Here is a 21,899-nt window from a genome sequence, read left to right as displayed (position 1 = left end):
GCTTCTGCTGTGGCCAATCAATCCAGAAGCAGGACATGAGAACAATTCTGACCCTCTTCTGTTATTTCCCAGCATACTGCATCTGATCCTAGAGGTAGCATATAGCCATCATCTTGATAGCTTTGTTCTTTATAAATTTGTCTTATTCCCTTAGATGAAAGTTGTGGGAACTCAAGACTCTGGCTTGTGATATCAGTGGTATGCAACATGGTGGAAAATAAGATGCAGCTAACAGCTGCTAATCTGGAATGCAAATGTCACCAATTTTTCTGTTCTGCTGCTTGGTAAACTCTACATCTTCAAATCTACCTAATTGATTAAACATCATTTTTATTGACGTGCTGCACCTTTCAACCCTTTCAAGTCCTTATTGGCTATTGTGAGGGAGCTACAGCTTTTAATTACAAATGTGCATTAAGCTTTGTCTCCTTCTCCTCAAAAGTTTCTCAGCTGCTTCCTGAACCAGCTCTCTCACGTACCTTCTGGGCTGGCTCCACGCCAAATGTTACACTCCACCACTGTAATAATTATTACTCTGAGGGTTTTTATTTGTTTCAGCCCCTTACGTTATGTGATAAAGTCTGTTCGTGCATCCACCAGATATAGAGGTTGGTTTTTTTTGTTTTTTTTTTAAGCACTGGGCCGCTTCTGAGAACCTACAGCTGTCACCCAGAAGTGGCATCTATGAGAAGGGTTAAATCAGTAGAATGGCAAAGACAGAAATAGAATGGAAAGCAGCTGTGCATTGGGCTGGGCTCAGCTTTTGGATGTGTTTGTGATGTAAATCAGGACACTGATTATTCATATCCCTTTCACAAACTTGTTCTGAGAGAGAAAGTGTGTGTGTGTGTGTGTGTGTGTGTGAGAGAGAGAGAGAGAGAGAGAGAGAGAGAGAGAGATCACATTATTAATCATAATTCATCTAAGGCAACAAACTGTACTGATATTGCACATGCTCCTTACAGAGACAGCTGCAAATAGGGGTCAGGGATCAGAGCCATCTTTCCCATAGGGCTTAGTGGTTCATTGCGCCAGGGCGCTGGCCTGTCAGGTGTGCCCCAGCAAGTGGGGGAGCTGTGCGGCTTTGCCGGCAGCCTCCCCTTTCCCTGCAAGCCCGCCAGCTTTGACTCGCCAACCATATGGCTGGCACGCACACAGCTTGCCTCCCAAGCCTCCATGGGAGGACAGAGATCCCTGCAGAGGCTTAGGATGGAAGCTGTGCCCTGCCAACTATATGGCTGGCGGGCGTGCAGCTTCCTTCCCAAGCCTCCCTCCCTCCCTCACCCACACATTCCCAGGCTCCCCTGTTTTGAGACATCATTCCCATCATCTCTGACCACTGGTCCTGCTAGCTAGGGATCATGGGAGTTGTAGGCCAGAAACATCTGGAGGGTCGAGTATGAGGAAGCCTGGGTTAGTCCATTAGAAGCATCCAAACTATACTAATAACTGTGCCAAATGAAAACAAGCAGATCCCTGCCTGCAGTATCACAATTTAACATTTTCAGAAACTGTCCTATTCCCATCTGTATCATCTACATTTCTCATGTCCTGATTAGTACCCAAGTTTGAAGCTGCCCTGGTGGAGGAAGCTATGAAATTTAAGCTCCACTGGGCAAAATTGACCAGGGAAACAATGGAAAGAAATCAGGGAAATAGGAATCACTTTGTGACAACTCTGAAACCCTTGAAAACCCTTTTTGCTTGCCAGTGCTCATTGATCTCTCCATCCTGTCTCTGCACTCTCACTTGAACCTCATATTCACACCTTGAACAAATAAACAAATCATAGGTTGAAGTGAATTAAGGGCTTGCTATCCCTGTATGGTGGACCACTTGGTTGGTCATGTGTCCTACTTTACAGAAGGCAGTCAGAAGACAACCCTCTATTTAAAGGCATCCTATCTTTGAAGGGCTATGCTCTCCAAAGTCCCGTTTAAAGATAAAGAACCATGAGAAGGGAGAACAAACCTTGAAGCTGTCCATCAAGAGGTATCACCTGGACAGTAGTCTGGGCAGAAACATATGTAACCATTTAATCTTCCTCACCAGGGTGAGATGTATTGCATTTCTATTTAAATTATTGTCATTATTTCTAAGTTGGCATCTTTACACATTTATTTGTTTAAGAACGCATAAAGTGTTTTACATTCAAATAATACCTCTGCAGGGTACATAAGCACATGCAACTATTATGCAAATCTGTGTCCTCTTTTGACCCGTTTGTTTATGTAGAAGTGATCACACAGGACTGTTGGCTTCCTCAAGGGCCTATTTTCTAATTCGTGAAAGGCATTGCTGGTGCTAACTTATGAAATGAAATTACTACCACTGTTGGAAAGTAGCTCACAGCAGTGATAATTGTGACATTATCTTTGATCCTACTCCCTTTTTCTCTCATTTCTGGGAAGTAGTAATTGAAAAATGAGCCTTTGAGTGGTATATATTTTAATGTCTGGGACGCAAAGGACTCTCTGCCGCTTTGCAAAACCTCTCTAAGCCCTGCAGTATGGGAGCAAGCTTTAAGCAGGGAGATATTTCCCCGCATTTAATTTTGTTTTACATAAGGGTTTATTTTAGGTTTTTGTTTGTGCCAGTTTCTATCAGCTCTATGATACCACAGCTCATGCAGATCTGACAGAGTGGAAAAGTTCGGCTGGTGCCAAGGCGATAAGAAGATGGCATTGTATAATGATGGTTAAAGGACCAAAGACATGAGAAGCAGAAAAGGCATTTCAGGTCACTTGAACAGTCCCATTGCAGTGGTTTTTTTCCAGTGCAACTCACTGAAATGTTTCAGACATTAAAGCATCTTCCAGATCTATTCCAAAAGCTATTCTGCTCTCAAAAGCAGCCCCCCCCCCATTTTTTACAACAAAGTCAACTTTTCTGTGGCTAGAACCTAGATTGGTTAACTGTACTTTCTTCCAAAATGCTAAAATGGTAGGAAACGTATAACTTCTGTTTAAAAACTTGATCGGCTGGAGGAAGTTACAAGGAAACTATATTAACCATGTTACTCACTCTGATTGCTTTGTCGATGCAATTATTAGTTTATGACTTTAGTAAACCAGTGCAATTGATGTTATATTAAACTGTTACATTGCTATAAGTTGCTATGTTTTCCGTTAGATTTTAAAACATCATTATCTTCTGTATTTCTTAATTGAAGCATAGTACACCAATAAACAGATTGTTGTTGTTTTTCTATCACTGCTTGTGCTTCACTCTCTGCCTCACTGGGTTTCTTCTGAACAAATTTGAATCCTGACTCTAGGACCAAATTTGTGTTGGTTTTCTGGCCAGGAATGGGCAACATATGATTAGCCTTCCATTATTAACACCTCGCTTCTTAACATGTTAATCAACCTTCAGTACATTTAATATGAACCAATGTAAAAATTTACTTTTATCTTGTTTATGTTGTGATGAAACCAAAGTAATTTCCTTAATAACAAAGAACATACGTAACTTGGGAGCGGAGGGAGGGAACTAAGTTGAGACAGTTGAAATCACCTTCTGTTCTCATCTTGTATGTGTGTTTATTTTTTCACATCAAAACTGGATGGATAAGGATTGGCTTGATCAGAATATTTGGAAGTTCTGAGAATTCAAGAAAATATTAATAAAGGTCACTGCTGTTGCCAAGGAATAGGATCACCCAAAATTCATACGGCCTTAAAATCATTAAAGTGAAAGATAGCATTTGAATCTCAACTTTAGCCACTCTAGAAACTAGACATTTATAATGCATATTTTGTAGTCACATTGGAGATTAATAGCATGTGAGTTTGAAAGAGATTCACTGCAGTTTAAACAGCCCATTGAGTCTGTTGCTGAAGTTACAGTACCTGTCAGCCAAAAAATTGTCTCTTGGAAATGCAGGATGTTTACTTAAGTTACATAAAGGACCATGTCCTTCTGCCAATTGACCTTTTGGCAGCTCTTTCTGGGCATAAAGAAAAAGTATATTTTTGCTTCAAGTTTCAGACAAAAAAACAGGTGAACAGTAAATATACCAGGGAGTAGCACATATTCCACATAATTTTTTAAATCTGTCTGTAATGGTCAGATGTCAGATGGAAGTGATTGTCTGCAGGTTCCAAAGAATATATTGGACAAAATGGAGTGTTGGTTTACCTTTTTGTGGGTCACAAAATCACTTGTCAACTCCATATTAATTGATCCAAAATTAGCAACGTGTTGTTTCTATATTTCAGGCCAAGCGAAAGGCAAATGGCGCCCTGTCTTTTCCAAAACATGTGGAGGGCACCATCTTGTTTTCCCTTAATATAGGTGCTTAGTATAGCTGCCATATTGATTTTATTGAACAGGAGACATATCAACATTCCTATTTTGTAATTCCCATTTCATTTGGGACTTCTGCAATTTCCAACAATAAAATAAAATGTTGATTATATATTTTTACATGAATCCTATATAATTGTGTAGTCACATTTGTGTGTGAGACATTTACTTATGAATATAATTTCCATTGGTAATCAGAGAAATATAATTGATATTTACTAAAGATTAGAAACCCCTTATAACTTTTTGCATGAAAAAGAAAATGAGCTTATGGTATCTGGGCTTGAGGACTGAAGAAAATATTGGTTTACAGAAAGTAGAATTGTTAGGTGTTATTTTGGAGTGGGTGTTTTGAATAATTTTCTATATACAACTGAAAGATGAAGAATTGGAGGTTTTCTTTTCCTTCTTTTTTTCTCCTTTTGGTTTATGTTTTTATTTAGATTAGTTTATCTTTTACCAAAAAAATTGGTATTTACCTTTGTATATTTACTTTCAGACTTTATAGTCTCTCCCCTCCTCTCTAATTTTTATTAATTTCCATTGGGAATTTTGCTTCACAACCCCCAACCCAGCTCCTTCCCTTGATCAAGAAATCACCGAAGGCACCAACCAGACAGAAGTAGAAAAAAGTAGAATCTCTTATTACTAAGTGGTTTTCCATAGCTTTTTGCAACTCGTTCTGTAATCTATGTACCCATTTCCATTATTAATCATTTTACTTTGTCAGTTCCAGTTGAATGAACATAAATAATGTCATTCTGAGTTTAAGATCATACTAGTAATTTTTTCCACCAGAATGTGGCCAAGTTATAAAGAAGTGGGATGCTGTTGAGCATGAAATGTTGATGATGTGCTGAAAAGCTATAGTCAATGAACACAAAACAATGGCAAGGATACAAGTACAGGGATGGGAACAGGCACAAGACTGATGCACAGGCATGCTTGGAACATTACACTCAAGCCAGAACACTTTACTGACAAAGGGGAAATCTAGTTAGAAACTACTACCTCCTGACATGGTGAGTAGATAACCACTGTTGGAATCAGGCTTTAATCAAGACCAAATTAATTGGTTAAAAAATGACGTGGTCATGCTGACTCCGGCCAATCACAACAAGAGTTTTCCAAGATTTCCCAGTGTCTAGACAGCCGCTTTTGTGGCTTGTTCATTCTCGGCAGCACAATCCTTTCAAAACTCAGCAAGATGGAGAAGGCTTTCTCCTCTTGCAATACTGAATAAGATGCGAGAAAGTGTAATTAGTCTCCCTCCTACTGAATTTTGTCATCTAACTACATGCTAGCACAGTTAAATGTATTTGTCATTAAGGCTGACTTTCCCCATTTCAAAATGAATTCTTTGCATAGCTATACCATCCATCCATCAAGTACAAGGATGTCAGCCATCACAGAGGTGACAAAAGTTTTATAACTTAAGTGACACATTTAAAAATTAAATAAGTTACCAGGTGATGATAGCATACACTTAACTAAAATTCCCAATGTGGAAATGATTAACTTAAAACAAACAAAAAAAGCCAACCATGTCATTAAACTGGCCTCCATACCAGAGAACTGGAGGTAACCAGCAAATGGCAGGAGTCACCTAAGGAAGCCCTGTGTAAGGACTTCTATTTGCACAATGGTGCAGAAGATAAAAGGGCAAACGTAAAGATCAAAAGCCAAATGCTTACTCACACAACTTCTGAAGAAGTGTGCATGCACGCGAAATCTCATACGAATAACAAACTTAGTTGGTCTCTAAGGTGCTACTGGAATGATTTTTTTTTATTTTGTTTCAATTTATAAGTAATTTATGGAATCTGGTGTAACAAAATATGGTGATGGCTACTGGTTTAAAAGAGGATTAGGTAATCGCTATTAGTCACAATAACTAAATGGGCTATATCAGGGATGAGGAACCACAGCCCTTCCAGATGTTGGTGGGCTCCAACATCTGTTGGCTCCAGCCTGCATGGCCAATGGTCAGGGATGATGGGAGTTGTAATCTAGCAACTTGTGGCTGCCTACTCCTGGATTAGAGGGACCCTTCATCCAATCCCGCAAAGCTCTCCTTATGTTCTTAACGCAGATACAATTGTAAGATCAAGGGTCAGGATATAAACAGAATTGAAGCATCTCTTCAATGGAAAGTACAAGACAGAAGTTGCTCCAACGCCATGGGAACCTTCAATACATTATATTAGTTATTTCAAAACCTCCATGCAAAATATAAAGCTTAAATATATTTAGGTATTTTATTTAAAATGTATTTATTTTATAAAAATGCTTAAAATATTCTCATTCATACATTTTCCTTGACATTAATTATTCTACTCCGCACCTGTGCGTAGTGTGCAATAATGATGTAAACTCTGCAAATAAGTTACAAAATTAGTGTTAAGACTCCTAGCTCAGATGCTGATTGCTATGCAGATTCAGACTACCATCTTTCAGGAGAACTTGGGTCCATATTATATTTTTTTAACTGTCTCAGGGGTGAGGATGGGGGGAACATGACCTAGATCAGGCATAAGCAAACTGCCCTCCAGATGTTTTGGGACTACAATTCCCATCATCCCTGACCACTGTTTCTGTTAGCTAGGGATCATGTGAGTTATAGGCCAAAAACATATGGCAGGCCGAGTTTGCCTATGCCTGACCTAGATGTTAGTCCACCAACTTCATCATATGAAAATGGTTGTTCGGAAGACTCTCAATCATGAAAATTTCAGGAAAGCCCCCCAAAGCTTGAACAATTTAAGACTGGCAAGGCTGCCAACTGGCAGAACAATGCCCCTTAGAAACAAAAACCTTAAATTTGGATGCTTGTCACTTAACAAAGCAAGTAGCATGAAATCCCCCAGTAAAATATTTGCATACTTGTTTGTCCCCCTGGGACCTAAATAGATACTTCAGTATGACAGGGATTTATCAGTAGCCATCACTTTCTTACCTATCAGGAGGAATTTGTTTATGGCATCTAAGGAGCCTGGATTTGTAATAAAGGTGCTTAGCATTTTGCATTTCTTTAAAGTGCTTTTCAGGGCATACCTCCTTTGACAAAGTTTCTACCAGTTACAGCTACAGATAACAAACGGTATCTTTATAATTAGCAAATGAAGGAATCCATCACTGTATTATTGCTTCTGCAAAGGTCAGAGCCAAAGAAAAGGACAGAAAAAAACAGAAAGGGAATATAAGGCATACAGCTGCAAATTCCACTCTTCTTCCTAGTTCCATCCTGCAGCCTCCATCTTCCAGGCTCTGAAATGCTTCTCCATTTCATTTCTGGCTTTCCAGTTTCCCACATTTACAGTAGGGATAATTTTCTGAGGTTTCAACCACTGGATGAATCGTTTCATTTCGCGGAAGCTGCTGTGCTCACTGTAAGGTATTCCTGCAAATGAAACAACACAGAATAAATTTATCCAATGTGCACAATGGACTTGTATAAAATATCATTTGTTTATTTAATAATTAAGTTTATACCCCGCCTTTCGTCTCAAAGGAGCCCAGGGTGGCAAACAAGTTATGAAACTATAAAAACATTTTTTAAACATCTTAAAAACAATTCCAGTACAGATGCAGACTGAGAAAGATCTCAACTTAAAAGGCTTGTTGAAAGAGGGAGGTCTTCAGTAGGTGCCAAAAAGTCAACAGAGACGGTGCCTGTCTAATATTCAATGGGAGGGAATTCCATAAGGTAGATGTCAGGAAAGGCCTGAAGTCTACACTCTGCAGAAAAGACCTCCTGATAAGATAGTATATCCAGGAGAACTTTACCTGCAGAGTGCAGTGTTTGACTGGGTGTATAAGGGATGATACAACCTTTCAAGTATCCTGATCCAAAGCTGTATATCAGGCTTTACAGACCAAAAGCAGCACCTTGAACTTAGCCCAGTAGGTAATTGGTAGCCAGTGCAATTCTTTCAACACAGAGGTAGTCTGCTGGTGAAATCCTCCCTCGATGAGCAGTTGAGCTGCTGCATTTTGCATCAGCTGCAGCTTCCAGACCAACCTCAAGAACAGTCCCACAGAAAGCACACTGCAGCAATCTTGTTTGGAGGTTACCAGCACATGACTATCCTGGTCTTGAAATGTTTGTAGGTATACTACCAGCCAAAGCTGGTAGAAGTACTCCTAGCCACTGGGGTCACCTGGGTCTCTAGTGACAAAGACGGATCCAGGAGCACCCTCATACTACAAACCTGCTCCTTCAGGGGGAATACTGCCCCATCCAGAGCAGACTGACCAATTATCTGGACTCAAGAACCACCCACCCACAGGGCCTTCGTTTTGCCAGGGTTCAGGCTCAGTTTATTGGCCCCTATGCAGTCTATAACCAAGTCCAGGACCAGGTCCAGGGATTCCAGATGTTCAGCGTCAATGAACATTTCCAAAGGTCAATGGTCAGGGTTGATGGGAGTTGTAGTCCAGCAACACTTGGATGGTCACAGCTTTCCCAAAGTTGGTAACAAGCTGTATCCACAATTGCTCTCTTCAAGTCCACAGGAGCAGGACCAACAACAGTTAACAATGAAGTATGATGTTCATTAATAAATCATTTCATTTTTGTTAAGGTACATCCATTACCCACAAGAAGAAAGAATACAGTATGTGAAAAGGCTATCAGAAAAGAAATAAACATATTAAAACATTTGAAATTATGTTACCATATATAGTAATATTTCCTTTGGTCTGAGGTTTAATATCACTCAAAGAGCCACACCCGTCTGAATAAGTCCACCCAGTGGGTTTAAAAGCCAAAATGTGATCAAAATTCTCAGAGAATTTGTTCAAGTGATTCTTCAAATTCTGTTGATAGAAAAGAACAGTTGGTTATGAAGGATTTAAAATGTTCATTGCAAAAAATAAATAAATTGATAGTCTTCTGATCAAAGCAAAACAGACTAAATGACGGCAAGAGTTCTCAGTCTTGTCAAATAATCAAATTAGATAAGAATAAAAGCTGTGGCATTTTATACACTTTCAGTGTCCATTCTGTCAACAGCGAATGCCAATTAGTAGTAGAAAAAATGTGTTAAGAAGCTTAAAAAACATTCACTTAATTTACATAATATGTAGCAACAAAATTTGAAATTTCCATTTGTCAGATTGGTAAAAAATAAATATATCTGACATATACTAAGGATTCTCAATGGAGACTTTATGCTAGTCAAACACTAAAAAGTGAAAATTATGAAAAATTTTAGCATAGACTTTGTTTTCATCCATGGAAAGCATAATAAACTTAGTGTGGATTTAAAAGATAATCAATGCTTTTTATGTCAAGATCTGTTTCATGTATGTTCAGTCATTGTACAAAGAGCATCCATTTGAAAATACCTGGAAAGATTAGAATTCAGAAAATTATATGACATCAGAAGCAGGAAAATAAACATCAACAAATAAATGCAGGAAAGAAAGTAAAGGCAAATGAGATTCTACAAATACATAAAATAGAAAGCAAAGACTAGCAGTGACACAGACCAAATCAAACACAATTTGAATATAAGCTATTAAGTCAGAAATGTCTAAATAAAGAAGAAAATGGAAAATGAAATATGTATGCTCTTTAGTAATGAAATAAAAGCACTGCCGCTAGAAATAACTTTAAAGCAACTGTACAGGTGTTTGTGGTGCTGAACAGCTGGACTCTCAAATGTTTAACAATTTCACACGCACCCCATCAAAAAAAATTAGGCTGCTAAAATGAAGAAAACTTGGGAAAAAACCAAGTTTTTTGGCACTGTTCAGTTCTGGCACCGAAAATAAACTCTTAGATTCAGAAGTACCGAGAGGTGGTTTGTTCCTTAATATTAAATATGATGTTGCTCTGTCTCTCCCGACCAATTTAAGATTAGCCAGATGAGTACAACTGACAGTTTTAAAATTTACCTTAAAATTAATTTGCATCATGGGTAAAAGGTGAAGCAAAGTGTTATTCCAGTCCAGGGTGATGAGGGAATTCATTGTTGCTGATTCCAGGCACTGCAATGTTTTGTATTTGTCTTGGGACATGCTCACTCTTGAACCTAGAACTTCAGCAATAGCTACAGAAAGGGGAGGGAGGATTATGATGGAAACAGAAGTGGGGAAGGAAAATAAAACTTCAATGTTTTAAAAAATCAGTTTAATGCTCAGTTACCATCCCAGAGGCATGTCCAAAGTTGTTTTTTTTTTTAACCGATTCACTTCTGCTTTCGGCTTGTGGCAGATTAAAAGCTGGAAGACACCAGGTCATCCAATAGTGTTTATGATAAAACTCACAGGGAAATGGCCTACGTTAGAAAAAGGCCTACCAGCTTCTCTCACTGTCTGCCATCCTGCTTTAAAGAAGTGCATTTTTATCAACATTGACTAAGTCTGATTTTTACATGCTTGAGTCTTTATATTAATGTACTTTTGCGGTTTACCTAGGAGAAATAATAGCTACAGTGATAAAAGGTTCTTATTTAAGGAAATGAAGGAATATTTCATTTAGAAGCTGGCAGCTTGTACGTGTTGTTTTAAAGGAGAAGGACAACCCTTTCATGGTGGCCCCCCCCTTGTGAGTAAGCCAGTGGCACCCACTAATTCCTTTCAAAAAGAACCATCAAAAGCAGTATCTGTTGTCTGATTAAAAACATTCAGCTAATAGGTCTGTACAATTTAAGCATAGGCCATGAAAGGTTTGAAGCAGTTGAAAGATTCGCTTAGTTACAAGCGGGTGGTGGGTGGATTTCAGGAAGCATTGACACGCACGCTTCAACTGTTTCCAATTTGGCATGGAAATAAATTACATTGCATTTGAAAAGTTAATGCACATACCAAGAAGCTGAGGTTAAAAGTTTAAAAAATGCATCACAGTTACAGGACTATTAATACCGCTAGAGTGTTTTAAAATTGCAGCATTGCTAAAAGGGGCAGCCATCAGCAAACGGTTCATGTCATAGACTATTTCTTCTCTGTGCACCATGCCAAGAGGACTATTGTGCTCTGAATTTAAGTACTTTTACAGAAATGCTGTAATGCTTAAAAAAACACAACCATGTTATTAGCAGAAGTTTCAGAATAGATTCCATTGAATGTTCTTCGCTAAGAAAATATTAACTCTTAAAAAGAATATTTGCATTTCTTGTGGAATGTTCACGCACATACCTAGAAAGACCTTTTCTTTTCCAACAGAATATGTGCCACAAACAACTAACGTCCGTGGGTTTAAAGTCACTGTCTCAAAGGCCGCGTTGACAGCAAATTGAATCACTTCTTGCTGGGAAGGGAAAGTGTATTCAGGACTACAGTATCTTAAGAAAAGCAAACAGAAGACATATTTTAAAAAATCAGTTTTGAGACACATTGCTTTGTCAATTGGCCTACAACAGATATAGCAACAAGAGATCAAGCACTACAGAGATATAACAATGACCAACTTTGCAGAAGCAACATATTGGAAGTTAAAATGGTGTGCTGAGACAGACAACAGTTCCTAGGATATGTAATTCACCATCAGTGCAAAGGACAACTTAATACATTAGATTTCAGCTAAATAGCAGAAGGATCTTCCACATTGTAAGGGCCATTTAACAGTGGAATAGAATGCCTTGGAAGATAGTGGGTTCTTCTTTGCTAGAGGGTATTTAAGCAGAGTTTGGACAACCACCTCTTAGGGATGCTTTAGTTGGATCCTATCTTGTAAAACCCACATCAAGTATGGGGTTGGAGCAGATAATCTCTAACATTCTATGATTTGCCTGAGTTGTTAGAACTGGTCCCCAGCTCTCTAGCATATAATGCACAGTAGAGTGGTTATACTGTACTGCTGGGAGAAGAGGAGAGAGCAGTGGGAAGGGTGCATCTGTGGAGAGAAAGTTCTTGACCCAAAAAAGGAGACTTGGAAGCTAGTGAAAATGCTGTCCTCCTTTTAGGGTAGGTGCCAATTGCCAATGAGACTCTTAATAGTGGCAGAAGCACCTGCACCTGATGCAGGAGATAAAATGTCTCTCTTACCATAAACTACATTGTTATGATATCCTCTACATCACAATGTATATGGGGAGAAGTTACACTGGGCTTTCCCAAGACTGTAAAAGTTACTTTTCACTGGCCAAAGTCAAGTCTGTAGGTTTTGGCTAAAGGTTCTGTACTTTTTTCTAGGGCACTATCCTCTCAAAATCCAGGTTCAAAGGTGGATTCCCAACAATGACGTCTGCTATGGCGCTTCCAACTGCTACGCTTTCCAGAGTGAATAGAAGAGGCAAAGAACTATGTAAGTAACAATTGTTCATATCTCAATTTAATAAACCAGTGTGTAATCGTCCAAACTGGCTCAAGGTAATCTAAGCTAAGCAGGTTGTGGTGTTTTTGGTTTTTTTACATAGCAAGAATAAGAGCATATAACTGAAATGCAACTTACGTTGTATCCAAGTAGACAGTGTGAACTTTCTGACCGATAAGAAAAGGGCAGCGCTCCATAGAAGGATCTGCCCTGAAGTCTCCCGTGTGTAATATATTAGTCCCATTTGGAAACAAGAATAGGATCATTGCAGCACCAGGACAACTGCCAGAGAAGAGAAGGGGGAAGAAGAGAAAGACATTCCATTTTTTATTTGGGATCCACATAGTTTTGAACATGAACTACAGTTTTTGAAAGCAGGTCTCCATCACTTTAACTCCTTTGATGTTGACCTTGCTTCTGTCAAAGATACCTACTGATTAGCATCGAGCAACACCACTTTGATGCCATTTATTATGCATTCGCTATTCATTGGCAGGACATGGATGTACTGTTCTTGCACTCGAAGTTTGCTCTTCACCAGATTTCCAGTTATCTGAACAACAGAAAGTGTTTAACATCACTATATTTCTGTTTTATCAATTAATCAAGATTTCATTTGTAGCTGATGCAAAAGGAAAACCCCACCCAAATGAACCATCTACTACTATAGATGACACAGAGGAAGAGGAGCTCGAGGCTTCTGAAGCCCACTAAATAACAAGGCTTGCTACAGTAACTGTGACTGATTTCCAAAATCTCACCATTTACTAACAAATATTTACATGAAAACACAGAAAATAAATGTCAGAATATCTGGTGGAATATTTCTTTATTTCTTTAGAACTGTATTCCAGTTAAACTACTCACCCCACTACCTCATGGGTTTTTTGTTCTTGTTCTTTTCTTTCTTTCTCTGTTTCTGTCTGTCTCTTTCCCTATTTTCTTCTTCTTTATATACTTACAGAATAGGAAAATTGATGTGTGTGTAAGCTAGAATTGTTAAATGTCTAGTACGTAACTTTAAAGAAACAGAGCATGATACACATCAGTGACCTGAGGCGAGGGAATAAGTGGAGACAAACTTATTGATATGTCATCTATCACCAGTTTTATAATTCAGAATGAAGAAAGGTAGTCTTATCCTGTAAATAGCTGAACCCCGCCCCCTTTTCAATAATAAATAACAGATAAGCTCTTTCCAAACAGGTATCTTACAGGCTTGGAGCACTGGTATTGATTATTGTCTCCTCCGCACTAGACACTCTTGAACATTGTGATTTTGGCATGTGCTCTGTTCGCTTCAATATTACAACCTACAGTTCTGCAAAAAGGACAGTAGTGGCAAGGATGACTTAAAAAAAACTAAGTGAAGGTCAGGTTAGCTATTCTAGCAGCTCCTGACCACCATTTGTGCTGACCCAAAAAAAGATAAATCCCAGAAGTAAATGACAGATTTATTCAAGTCAGCTTTAAAATTAAATGTACCAGCTGTGCATCAGTAACATTTGCATAGACGGCATAAATCTTATTGTGTACATCACCCTTGAGCCCAAACCTACCTTATTGCAATATATTGGGAATGTAAACTTTTTAGTTAAGCCACCATAATGATCAGAATGGAAGTGTGTAAGAAAATAAGCCTTGCATCCTTCAATTTCTCCATACTGGAATGCATCTACTACAAAACCTGTACCTGTAACAAATTAATACAAGAACAGCCAATCAGCTAATGTGCACTGGAATTGCCAAGGTCAACAGCTACCACTAGCAATTTAAAAAGTGAATGAAAATAAAGGGAAGGGTCTAAGTGACACAAGACAAAGAGGTTAACTGCCAGAGCAAATATAATCTGTACCAGGTCTCTGAACACATCTTGTGTATTTATTAATTTTTTACACTTTTGATCAAAGTCCCTCTCTTTCTTGACCAGTCATCACAAAACACCGCAAACTTCCAAATGAAAACTTTTAAACAATTAAATATGCAAATACACACAGTTAGCATGATTTAACCTAGTTAATTATTTTAGCACAGAATCCTAGATTGCCTGTGCATAGGGTTCAAGAGCCACAGAGGTGGTGAACCATCAGAAATATTGATTGGAAATTCAAGAGACTGCAACCTGAAAGAGCAAGGACTAAGAAAACTCAAGGGATGCATAAAATAGTTTCCAGTTCTGGGTGTAATACCCAAGAAATTTAACATTGCTCAACATGAAATGCAGCCAGTGAAGCATTTCAAATACACAATCTTGAAAATGTAAGTTGCTACATTCTTTTGTGGGTTAGTATAATTCAACATACTATGGCTGCAATCCTGTGCACACTTATCTGGGAATACTACGGGACTTACTTCTGAGTAAAACTATACATGCTTGTAAGAGCTTTGAGGCTGCAATCCTATGCATAATTACTTGCAAGTAAGCCCCATGAAATCAGTAAGGCTTATTTTCAAAGAAAAATGCACAGGATGAGGCTCCACAAACAATTTATCAAATGTGTAGTAGTAGAAGAGAAAGAAAGTTCATATGAAATGGTCAGTTTCATAGAAAGCTTTGAATAATATATGAGACAATGTTACAGAATTTAGTGAGCTTCAGATTTAGAAACATAATTAAATTTTAGTAGTACTTATTTTCCTAAATACTTTTAATTTTTTTTAAAAAAGTATTTAGTCCTATTCTTCAAGAAAATAAAGTAACTCTTATTACTATCTTATTACTATTACTGTTTCACACTTCTCCACAAAATAATGGGTACTCATAGCAATGCTCACACTTTTACTTATATTTTGGTGATTGTTAAAGCCTCCCTCCCATCTTAAGAGCAGAACTATGGTTTTTAAAAAGAGATGAAGAAGTGATTCAAAGAGGAATTTCACATAGCACAAAAGATGAAAAGATGTTTTTATACTTAAGGGGAAGACGCAGCAGCAAGACAATGGAAGGAGAATTCCATTGTGAAGGAGAACAGTTCTAAAACAAAATAGAGTCTGCTACCTGGTATCTTCTTATAGAAGGGACACTGTTTTTTTCTTATTCCCTCTTCAGCAGGACAGGACTCCCTAAACCTCTTTGTCCACCTTTTCTGTGCACCAGATGTTGGATCTGCAGAGATGACCTTTTTGCTTGAACTTTCTCTGATTGTATCAGACTCTCCCACTGATCCTTCAGCTTTCCTCTTTCGAGATCCGGGCCTCTTTCCTGCAGCAGCAAGTGGACTCAAAGTCTGTGTACTTTCGCAGATATTTTTCTTTTGGTTACTCTCCATTTTGGCTTTCGGTTGCAACCCAAAGAAAACACCAATATCCATTTGTTTTAGTTCCTTGGCAGGAGTGGTTTTGACTTCAGCATTAGCAGCAGAAACATATGGCAGTGTTTTAGAGACTGTACTTGGGAAAACAGGCATAGCTATGTTATTACAAAGCCTTCCCAATTTTTCTGATTCTGAATTGTTATGAGCCAACCTGCTTCTATATATGCCAGTAACACTTTTACCTTCAGTAACTAAGCTACTACTGGGTTCTTCCACAGTATCTCTTAGGCAAGGTAGAGGATACTTAGTACCTTCTTCTCTAAATTGTGAAAGCAATGTGCCCTTAGCAAAATCCGTAGAGGCCCAATTAGAGTAATCAGGGTTGCCCCACCCACTTTCACCTGCATTAAAAGCTGAAGAACTCAATTTTAGCTCCTCAGGTTTCTCCAGAGGTTTTTTATATTCAACAGGGGGAGTGGGGGCTTCTGTGGGATGTTTCAACTGATCCAAAATACTTGCTGAACTGCAAACTTTGCTAAGCATGCTACTTTGAGAGACAGTCTTACAAACGCCATCCAGACTTTGGAATGCATTTAATGTTTTGCAGAATTCACTGCTTGCTGTAAAATTATGCTCTATTTTAACACTGTTGTGTTCCTGGTCCCTTAGTTGTGAAGCACTTAGTGGCTTATTAAAACTTCCAATCCTTCCTCTTTTGTCTTCTAGGCTCCCAAAATCAAATAGCCTTTTTCTAAAATGTTCTACCTCTATGTTCGCCTCGTCATCTGTCTCTATAGTGTCTTCCCCATCTGTGTTAAGTGGAGAGTAGGAAATATCACAGTCACTTAGGTCAGCTTCTGAGATTACTGTACTTTGTTGGTAAGAGCCACTGTCCAGATCTTCACCACTTTCAGTTTCTTGATAAAAAGAACCACAGCACTTGGCCAGCTTTACTTCATCTGTAAGCTGTGTACTGTATTCAGATTCTTTAACATTTTCTGTATCGTTTGTAGCTTTTGGCAACACAAAGCACTGTCTTGGAGGTTTTCCCACACTCTGGGAGTCTTTCAGATCCTGCAACACCCCATCACTGAAGGCACTGCAATTGATGGATGAAGCAGTATCAAGACTAAATAAATCATTTTCTATGTTAGATGAGGAAAATTCAGCAACATATTCCCCTGCTCTGCTTGCAGCAAGAAGGGTGTGGCTATAACGTTTGTAATGAGAAGGAATAATTGAAGTACATAGAAGACCATCAGGGCACTCTAAGAAAAGAAACAAAAACATGTTGGTAGTGGAAGAAAACAAAATGTGTTTTGAGTACAACTGTATACTTACAGAACAACATGGTTCCCACAGGCTGGCACTTAAAAAAACACAAAAATATATGACAATTGTCAACCTTTTGTACATTAGTATTATAGTCTCAGTTTTAGTACATGTATGAAAGATGTAATGCCTGATGTCATATGACAGCACCACTTGAAAGAAGAGAGCCTTTAATTTCAAAGAGGACATTTTAGCATGCATGAAGATGTACAAACAAGAACTGCTTATTCTGAGTTAAAGGCAAGGTCCTGATTCTCCCCCTCTTACATAGAAACAAAGTTCCTTGGAAATGAATTGTCTCATATCCAAATAACTGTTACAGTACTTGAATTGGGTTGTTATACTCTAGATTGCCAGACAACATGCAACGTCTTGACTGAAAACTTTTCAACTATCTGAAAACAAAATAATAACATGTAACGTTGTGATCTGCTTCCTTAGGCAGAAACAAGTAACAACAAGGACCTCAAAAGTCAACACAAGGCACAAGCTGGCACTTTAGCTTTGTAAAATTGTATATGTAAAACCTAGCATTTTGGGCAACATTTAAGTTAGACAACATTTAAGTTGGACACAATATTTATTTTATACTATGGGAACAACTGTGGAAAGTAAATATAAGATTTACGGAATGCTATATGTTAAAAGAGAACTGTATGAAGATGCAGCATAGGTGGTATTGATGACAACAACCAATTACAGTAGCAAAAATGTCAAAATCAATAAAGGGCAACTTTTGGAAGTGTAAAACAACATGTGGTGGTTATGTAGCATAATAAAAAATTATTGGAAAATGATTTATATTGAAATTTAAAAATGTTTTAAAAATCTTTTGCTAAAAACCCAGAAGCACTATTGCTGGGGTTAATAACAACAGAAGTTTCCAATAAAGAGATAAAGATACAAGGTTGGCCGTGCAATTATTAGCACAAAAATGGAAAACAGATAAAAGTGCCAACAAAAGAAGACTGGCATATTAAACTGTTAGAATATGTGGAGTTAGCAGGGATGACCACTAGAATAAGAAACCAAAATGATGAAAGATATAAAGAGGACTGGATACTATTTATAAAATATATGGAAAAGTATTATAAGCAAACAATTTACCTAGCAGGGTCGTAAAATTTTCAGCAAAGAAATAAATAAAGTATATAAAAGTGGTTGCGATAGATGGCATGAACTAATAAAACCCAAGGAAAAGAGGGGTTAAAAGGAACCATGGAAAGAGAGGATAGGAAGTCAAGAAATATTTTCTGATTTTTTGTCGATTCTTTGAAAGGAAAGGTTTTCTTTGTTGTATCATTTTTGTTCATGTTTTGTTGATGTAGAATGTTATCAGAAAAACAAAAAACCTAGCATTTTGAATTCTGTTTGCATTATGTATTTAAGACTATATCTTGCCACTGGCCCAGAAACTGTAATTCAGAACTGCAAGATTTTGTTCTCCAAAATCAGATAAACATTTTTACATTAACATTACATTAACATTACATTATGACATAATGCTAACTTTCCCCTGTTATTTCAATTTTCAACCTGACGTAAGTTTTTGGAAGTTTGTTCCAACTTTGAAAAAGGGCTACTATTTACATGTCATCCTACAGTCTGCTGTAGAAATTTAAGTTAATGTTTCCCTCACATGGAGGTAAGTGATGGAAAAGGCTTCACCTGCTAAGTTTCCGAATTTTTAAATGTTAAAGGCACAAGAACACACACAAGCACAGTAGCAAATATATTTGAAAGACACCTTTTCCCCAACCACGACTGTACCTTTTTCAGCAGTTCTTGAGCCATCTAAACATTCTGTGACATGCCAATGAGGTGTTTGGATCAACAACAAAGAAAATGGCATCTGGCAACTTGGGCAATGCCCTTCATAAACTGGACGTGCTTTTGAAGGGGTTTGCTTCTTGCAGTTTTTCTTTTGCTTTGATGAAGTCAATGAGATGCCTTCATGTGACTGTGTAGCAGGGTCATCATTGGAAACACCAACATGTAGATCTGGCTTTAAAGGTGTTTGGCTACTTCTTTGCCTTGATCCCTGCTTTGTCATCTTCGAAGTCTCTTTTTCTTCTGATGTTTTCCTATTGCCATGTCTTTGTGACTTTCCACCATTTGTTTTATGTACATTTGTACAGATAGCTTCTGAATTCTGGCCTACTGACTTTAGCTTCCTAATAGATTTGTATTCCCAAATGTCTTCCTCCAACAGGCTAACTTCAGACATGACAGCTCAGCAACATACAAAATATCTTCTTCAGATTTAAAAGTATTGTAGCATTTTAAAATATGTGTATTGTTTTGTTCTACTACACTGGATTTTATCTCCTTGGTGTATATGACAAAGATAACCAAACACAATTTTAAAAAGCTCAGGTTTGGTTTAGTTCAATAAATAACATTTAAACATGAAACTAAAGTGCACTTAGAATGGTAGAAAGTCTCTCTCTTCTATCTATGAGGTAAGTCATAATCTCAGTTTATGGGACGTTTGCTTAGAGTACTCTGGAACAGTACAATTGACTTCTTTGTTTCCCTCTATGATTCTGAAATAAAGAACAACAAGAAGAGGCAAAATTATGTCTAGTCCCTCACTTAACACAGTACGACATATCCTGAGAAATGGCCATGTTATGTCTAAATCAGCAAAGCCAACTTAGTGTCTTTTGGCTATTTAAAGTCCAATAACTGAAAATTAGGGTTAACTTTAGCACAAAATTGCTGGCTTAGAATTTATCAGGCAATTTCATTCCATCTTAATTGAGACCAGGGATTTTATAGATGTTAAATTAGCACTGCAAAACTAAGAATTATTACTGCTGTGGCTGATTATTCTGGCTATTGAGAATATGTTTTGAGTTGTGAATAAAAATTGCTATGGCAACCTTAACCCAGCTAACTGTCAAGAAACTCAAAACCTGTTCAGTAAAAAATACTGTAGGTACAACACTTCAATCTATCTGCTGTTTGAAGCATACTATCTGCATACATATCCTATTGAGAACAACAAATCTTGCATTGAAATGAACATGTTTAGGATCAGCATGTAAATTTCAGAACGACCCCACATTTTCAGCTGCATGTTTGCAAATCTCATTGTGTTAAACAGAGCAATGAACTTTTTAAAAAATGTACATTTATTCCTTTCTATCCCTTTGGAAAACAGGTAAAGATAAAGGGACCCCTGACCGTTAGGTCCAGTCATGGGCGACTCTGGGGTTGCAGCACTCATCTCGCTTTAGTGGCCGAGGGAGCCGGCGTTTGTCTGCAGACAGCTTCCGGGTCATGTGACCAGCATGACTAAGCCGCTTTTGGCGAACCAGAGCAGTGCACAGAAACACAGTTTACCTTCCCACCGGAGCGGTACCTATTTATCTACTTGCACTTTGATGTGCTTTCGAACTTGAAAGCTGGCAGGAGCAGGGACCGAGCAATGGGAGCTCACCCCGTTGCGGGGATTCGAACCGCCGACCTTCTGATTGGCAAGCACTAGGCTCTGTGGTTTAGACCACAGTGCCACCTCCCCCCCCCCCAGAAAACAGGTACTCATAACCAAATGTTTCTACCTTATTGTGAGCTTCTATTTACAACATTTTGCAGGCAGCGGCTTGTTTTAAGCACAATACACCACCACCAAAGAGGGGAAAGAGCACACTGCACTTATTACATCTCATTCTGTATCTCTCCATCACAACTGAAAATTTGACAGGGGACCACCTTTGAAGGCTGACTTGAAAAAGACAGTAGCCTAAACAGAAGATAGGATTTTTCTTCTTCCTTTCCCCTTTCAAGGGTTATTGCTGTTGTTTTATTCTGTTTGTATTCAAACCCTGGCCCAACAAAAAGAACCTCCTCATGTCAGCAGAACAAAGTGTGCGCACATTCACACGCCTAAAAGAGGAATGAGATTATCACCCCTCTTTTATTGTCCATTCCGGGTCGCGATGAGCAGGTTGCAAGGTTTTTAGCTGGGGCAATCAGAATAAGATCCACTATTTGACTATTGATTCTAAACCCTAAAATGTATTTTATATAATTGACTTTTTATTTCTATTCTTTGTATATTGTATTGTTGTTCTGTTACTACGGCCGATGGCTGAAGCAAATACATTCGCACCTAAAAGAATTATGGGCATTGTTGTTTGCTAAAGGCTGCTAGAAATCATTACTGGGCGAGGGGTGAATTACAGTACCCAGAATTCTTTGAGGCAGGGGAAATGTACTTTGGATGTGCTGTAAAAGTATGTAGTGTGTACTCAGCACAACTCTGTTTCCCAGGGCAGTCTTGTGCAAATTTACCCGACTGAATACGTGCCCCTGTTTTAACGTAAAGGGGAGGGGGAAGAAACCCCCTGACATCTATTCAGTCAGAAGGAAAGCAGCAGCAGTGGCAAGCGCCGCCCTTGGCTTTTGGACTCCCTAGTAACCCATGAATGGCCTCTCTGCTCAAGGGGCACAGTTCTGACTGAGCTCAGTACCTGGCGCACCAGAAACCAGTGCAGGATACTGCCCTCCCTCCCCTTCTCACACCGAGCAAAGAGCCCCCCCCCCACCTCCGTCCTCACTCACACGTTTGACAGCAGCGCCAAAGGCAAGCCTCCCATTCTTTCCTTCCTGGTCAGCTTCTGCCGCCTCCCTCGCGCCGCCTACTTTTGCTTCTGGAAAGTAACGTCGTTTACTGCCCTGCGCTTTCGCCAATGTCCACCCCCGGCATTCTGCATGCATTTAAAGAAATTGACACCACA

At 38.6% G+C, this 21,899-nt stretch overlaps 1 protein-coding gene across 1 annotated transcript; it reads right to left on the bottom strand.

Annotated features, from left to right (window-relative positions):
* Nucleotides 1–7,393: 7,393 nt before the first annotated feature.
* DCLRE1A (DNA cross-link repair 1A) lies at nucleotides 7,394–21,820 on the bottom strand. The gene is made up of 10 exons (XM_033149632.1): nucleotides 21,726–21,820; nucleotides 18,925–19,700; nucleotides 15,567–17,090; nucleotides 14,128–14,261; nucleotides 13,003–13,121; nucleotides 12,707–12,850; nucleotides 11,452–11,597; nucleotides 10,210–10,364; nucleotides 8,985–9,126; nucleotides 7,394–7,708 (listed from the first exon to the last, which is right to left on the bottom strand). The coding sequence occupies exons 2-10, from the start codon at nucleotides 19,379–19,381 to the stop codon at nucleotides 7,542–7,544; spliced, it is 2,988 nt and encodes a 995-aa protein (XP_033005523.1). The 5' UTR covers nucleotides 19,382–19,700; nucleotides 21,726–21,820; the 3' UTR covers nucleotides 7,394–7,541.
* Nucleotides 21,821–21,899: the final 79 nt, after the last annotated feature.

The sequence above is a fragment of the Lacerta agilis genome, chromosome 5 (assembly GCF_009819535.1).
Source record: "Lacerta agilis isolate rLacAgi1 chromosome 5, rLacAgi1.pri, whole genome shotgun sequence".
In the NCBI taxonomy this organism is placed as follows: domain Eukaryota; kingdom Metazoa; phylum Chordata; class Lepidosauria; order Squamata; family Lacertidae; genus Lacerta; species Lacerta agilis.
This window is presented reverse-complemented; position numbering and strand designations above follow the sequence as displayed.

What these genes read in the sequence shown, in the direction of transcription:
- DCLRE1A (XM_033149632.1), bottom strand. Translation starts at nt 19,381, where the DNA reads ATGTCTGAAGTTAGCCTGTTGGAGGAAGACATTTGGGAATACAAATCT. An exon ending in ACTGTCTACTTGGATACAAC is followed by an intron (nt 11,598 to 12,706) that starts GTAAGTTGCATT and finishes GCTTTTCTTAAG; the next exon opens with ATACTGTAGTCCTGAATACA. An exon ending in TGATGCAAATTAATTTTAAG is followed by an intron (nt 9,127 to 10,209) that starts GTAAATTTTAAA and finishes TTCTATCAACAG; the next exon opens with AATTTGAAGAATCACTTGAA.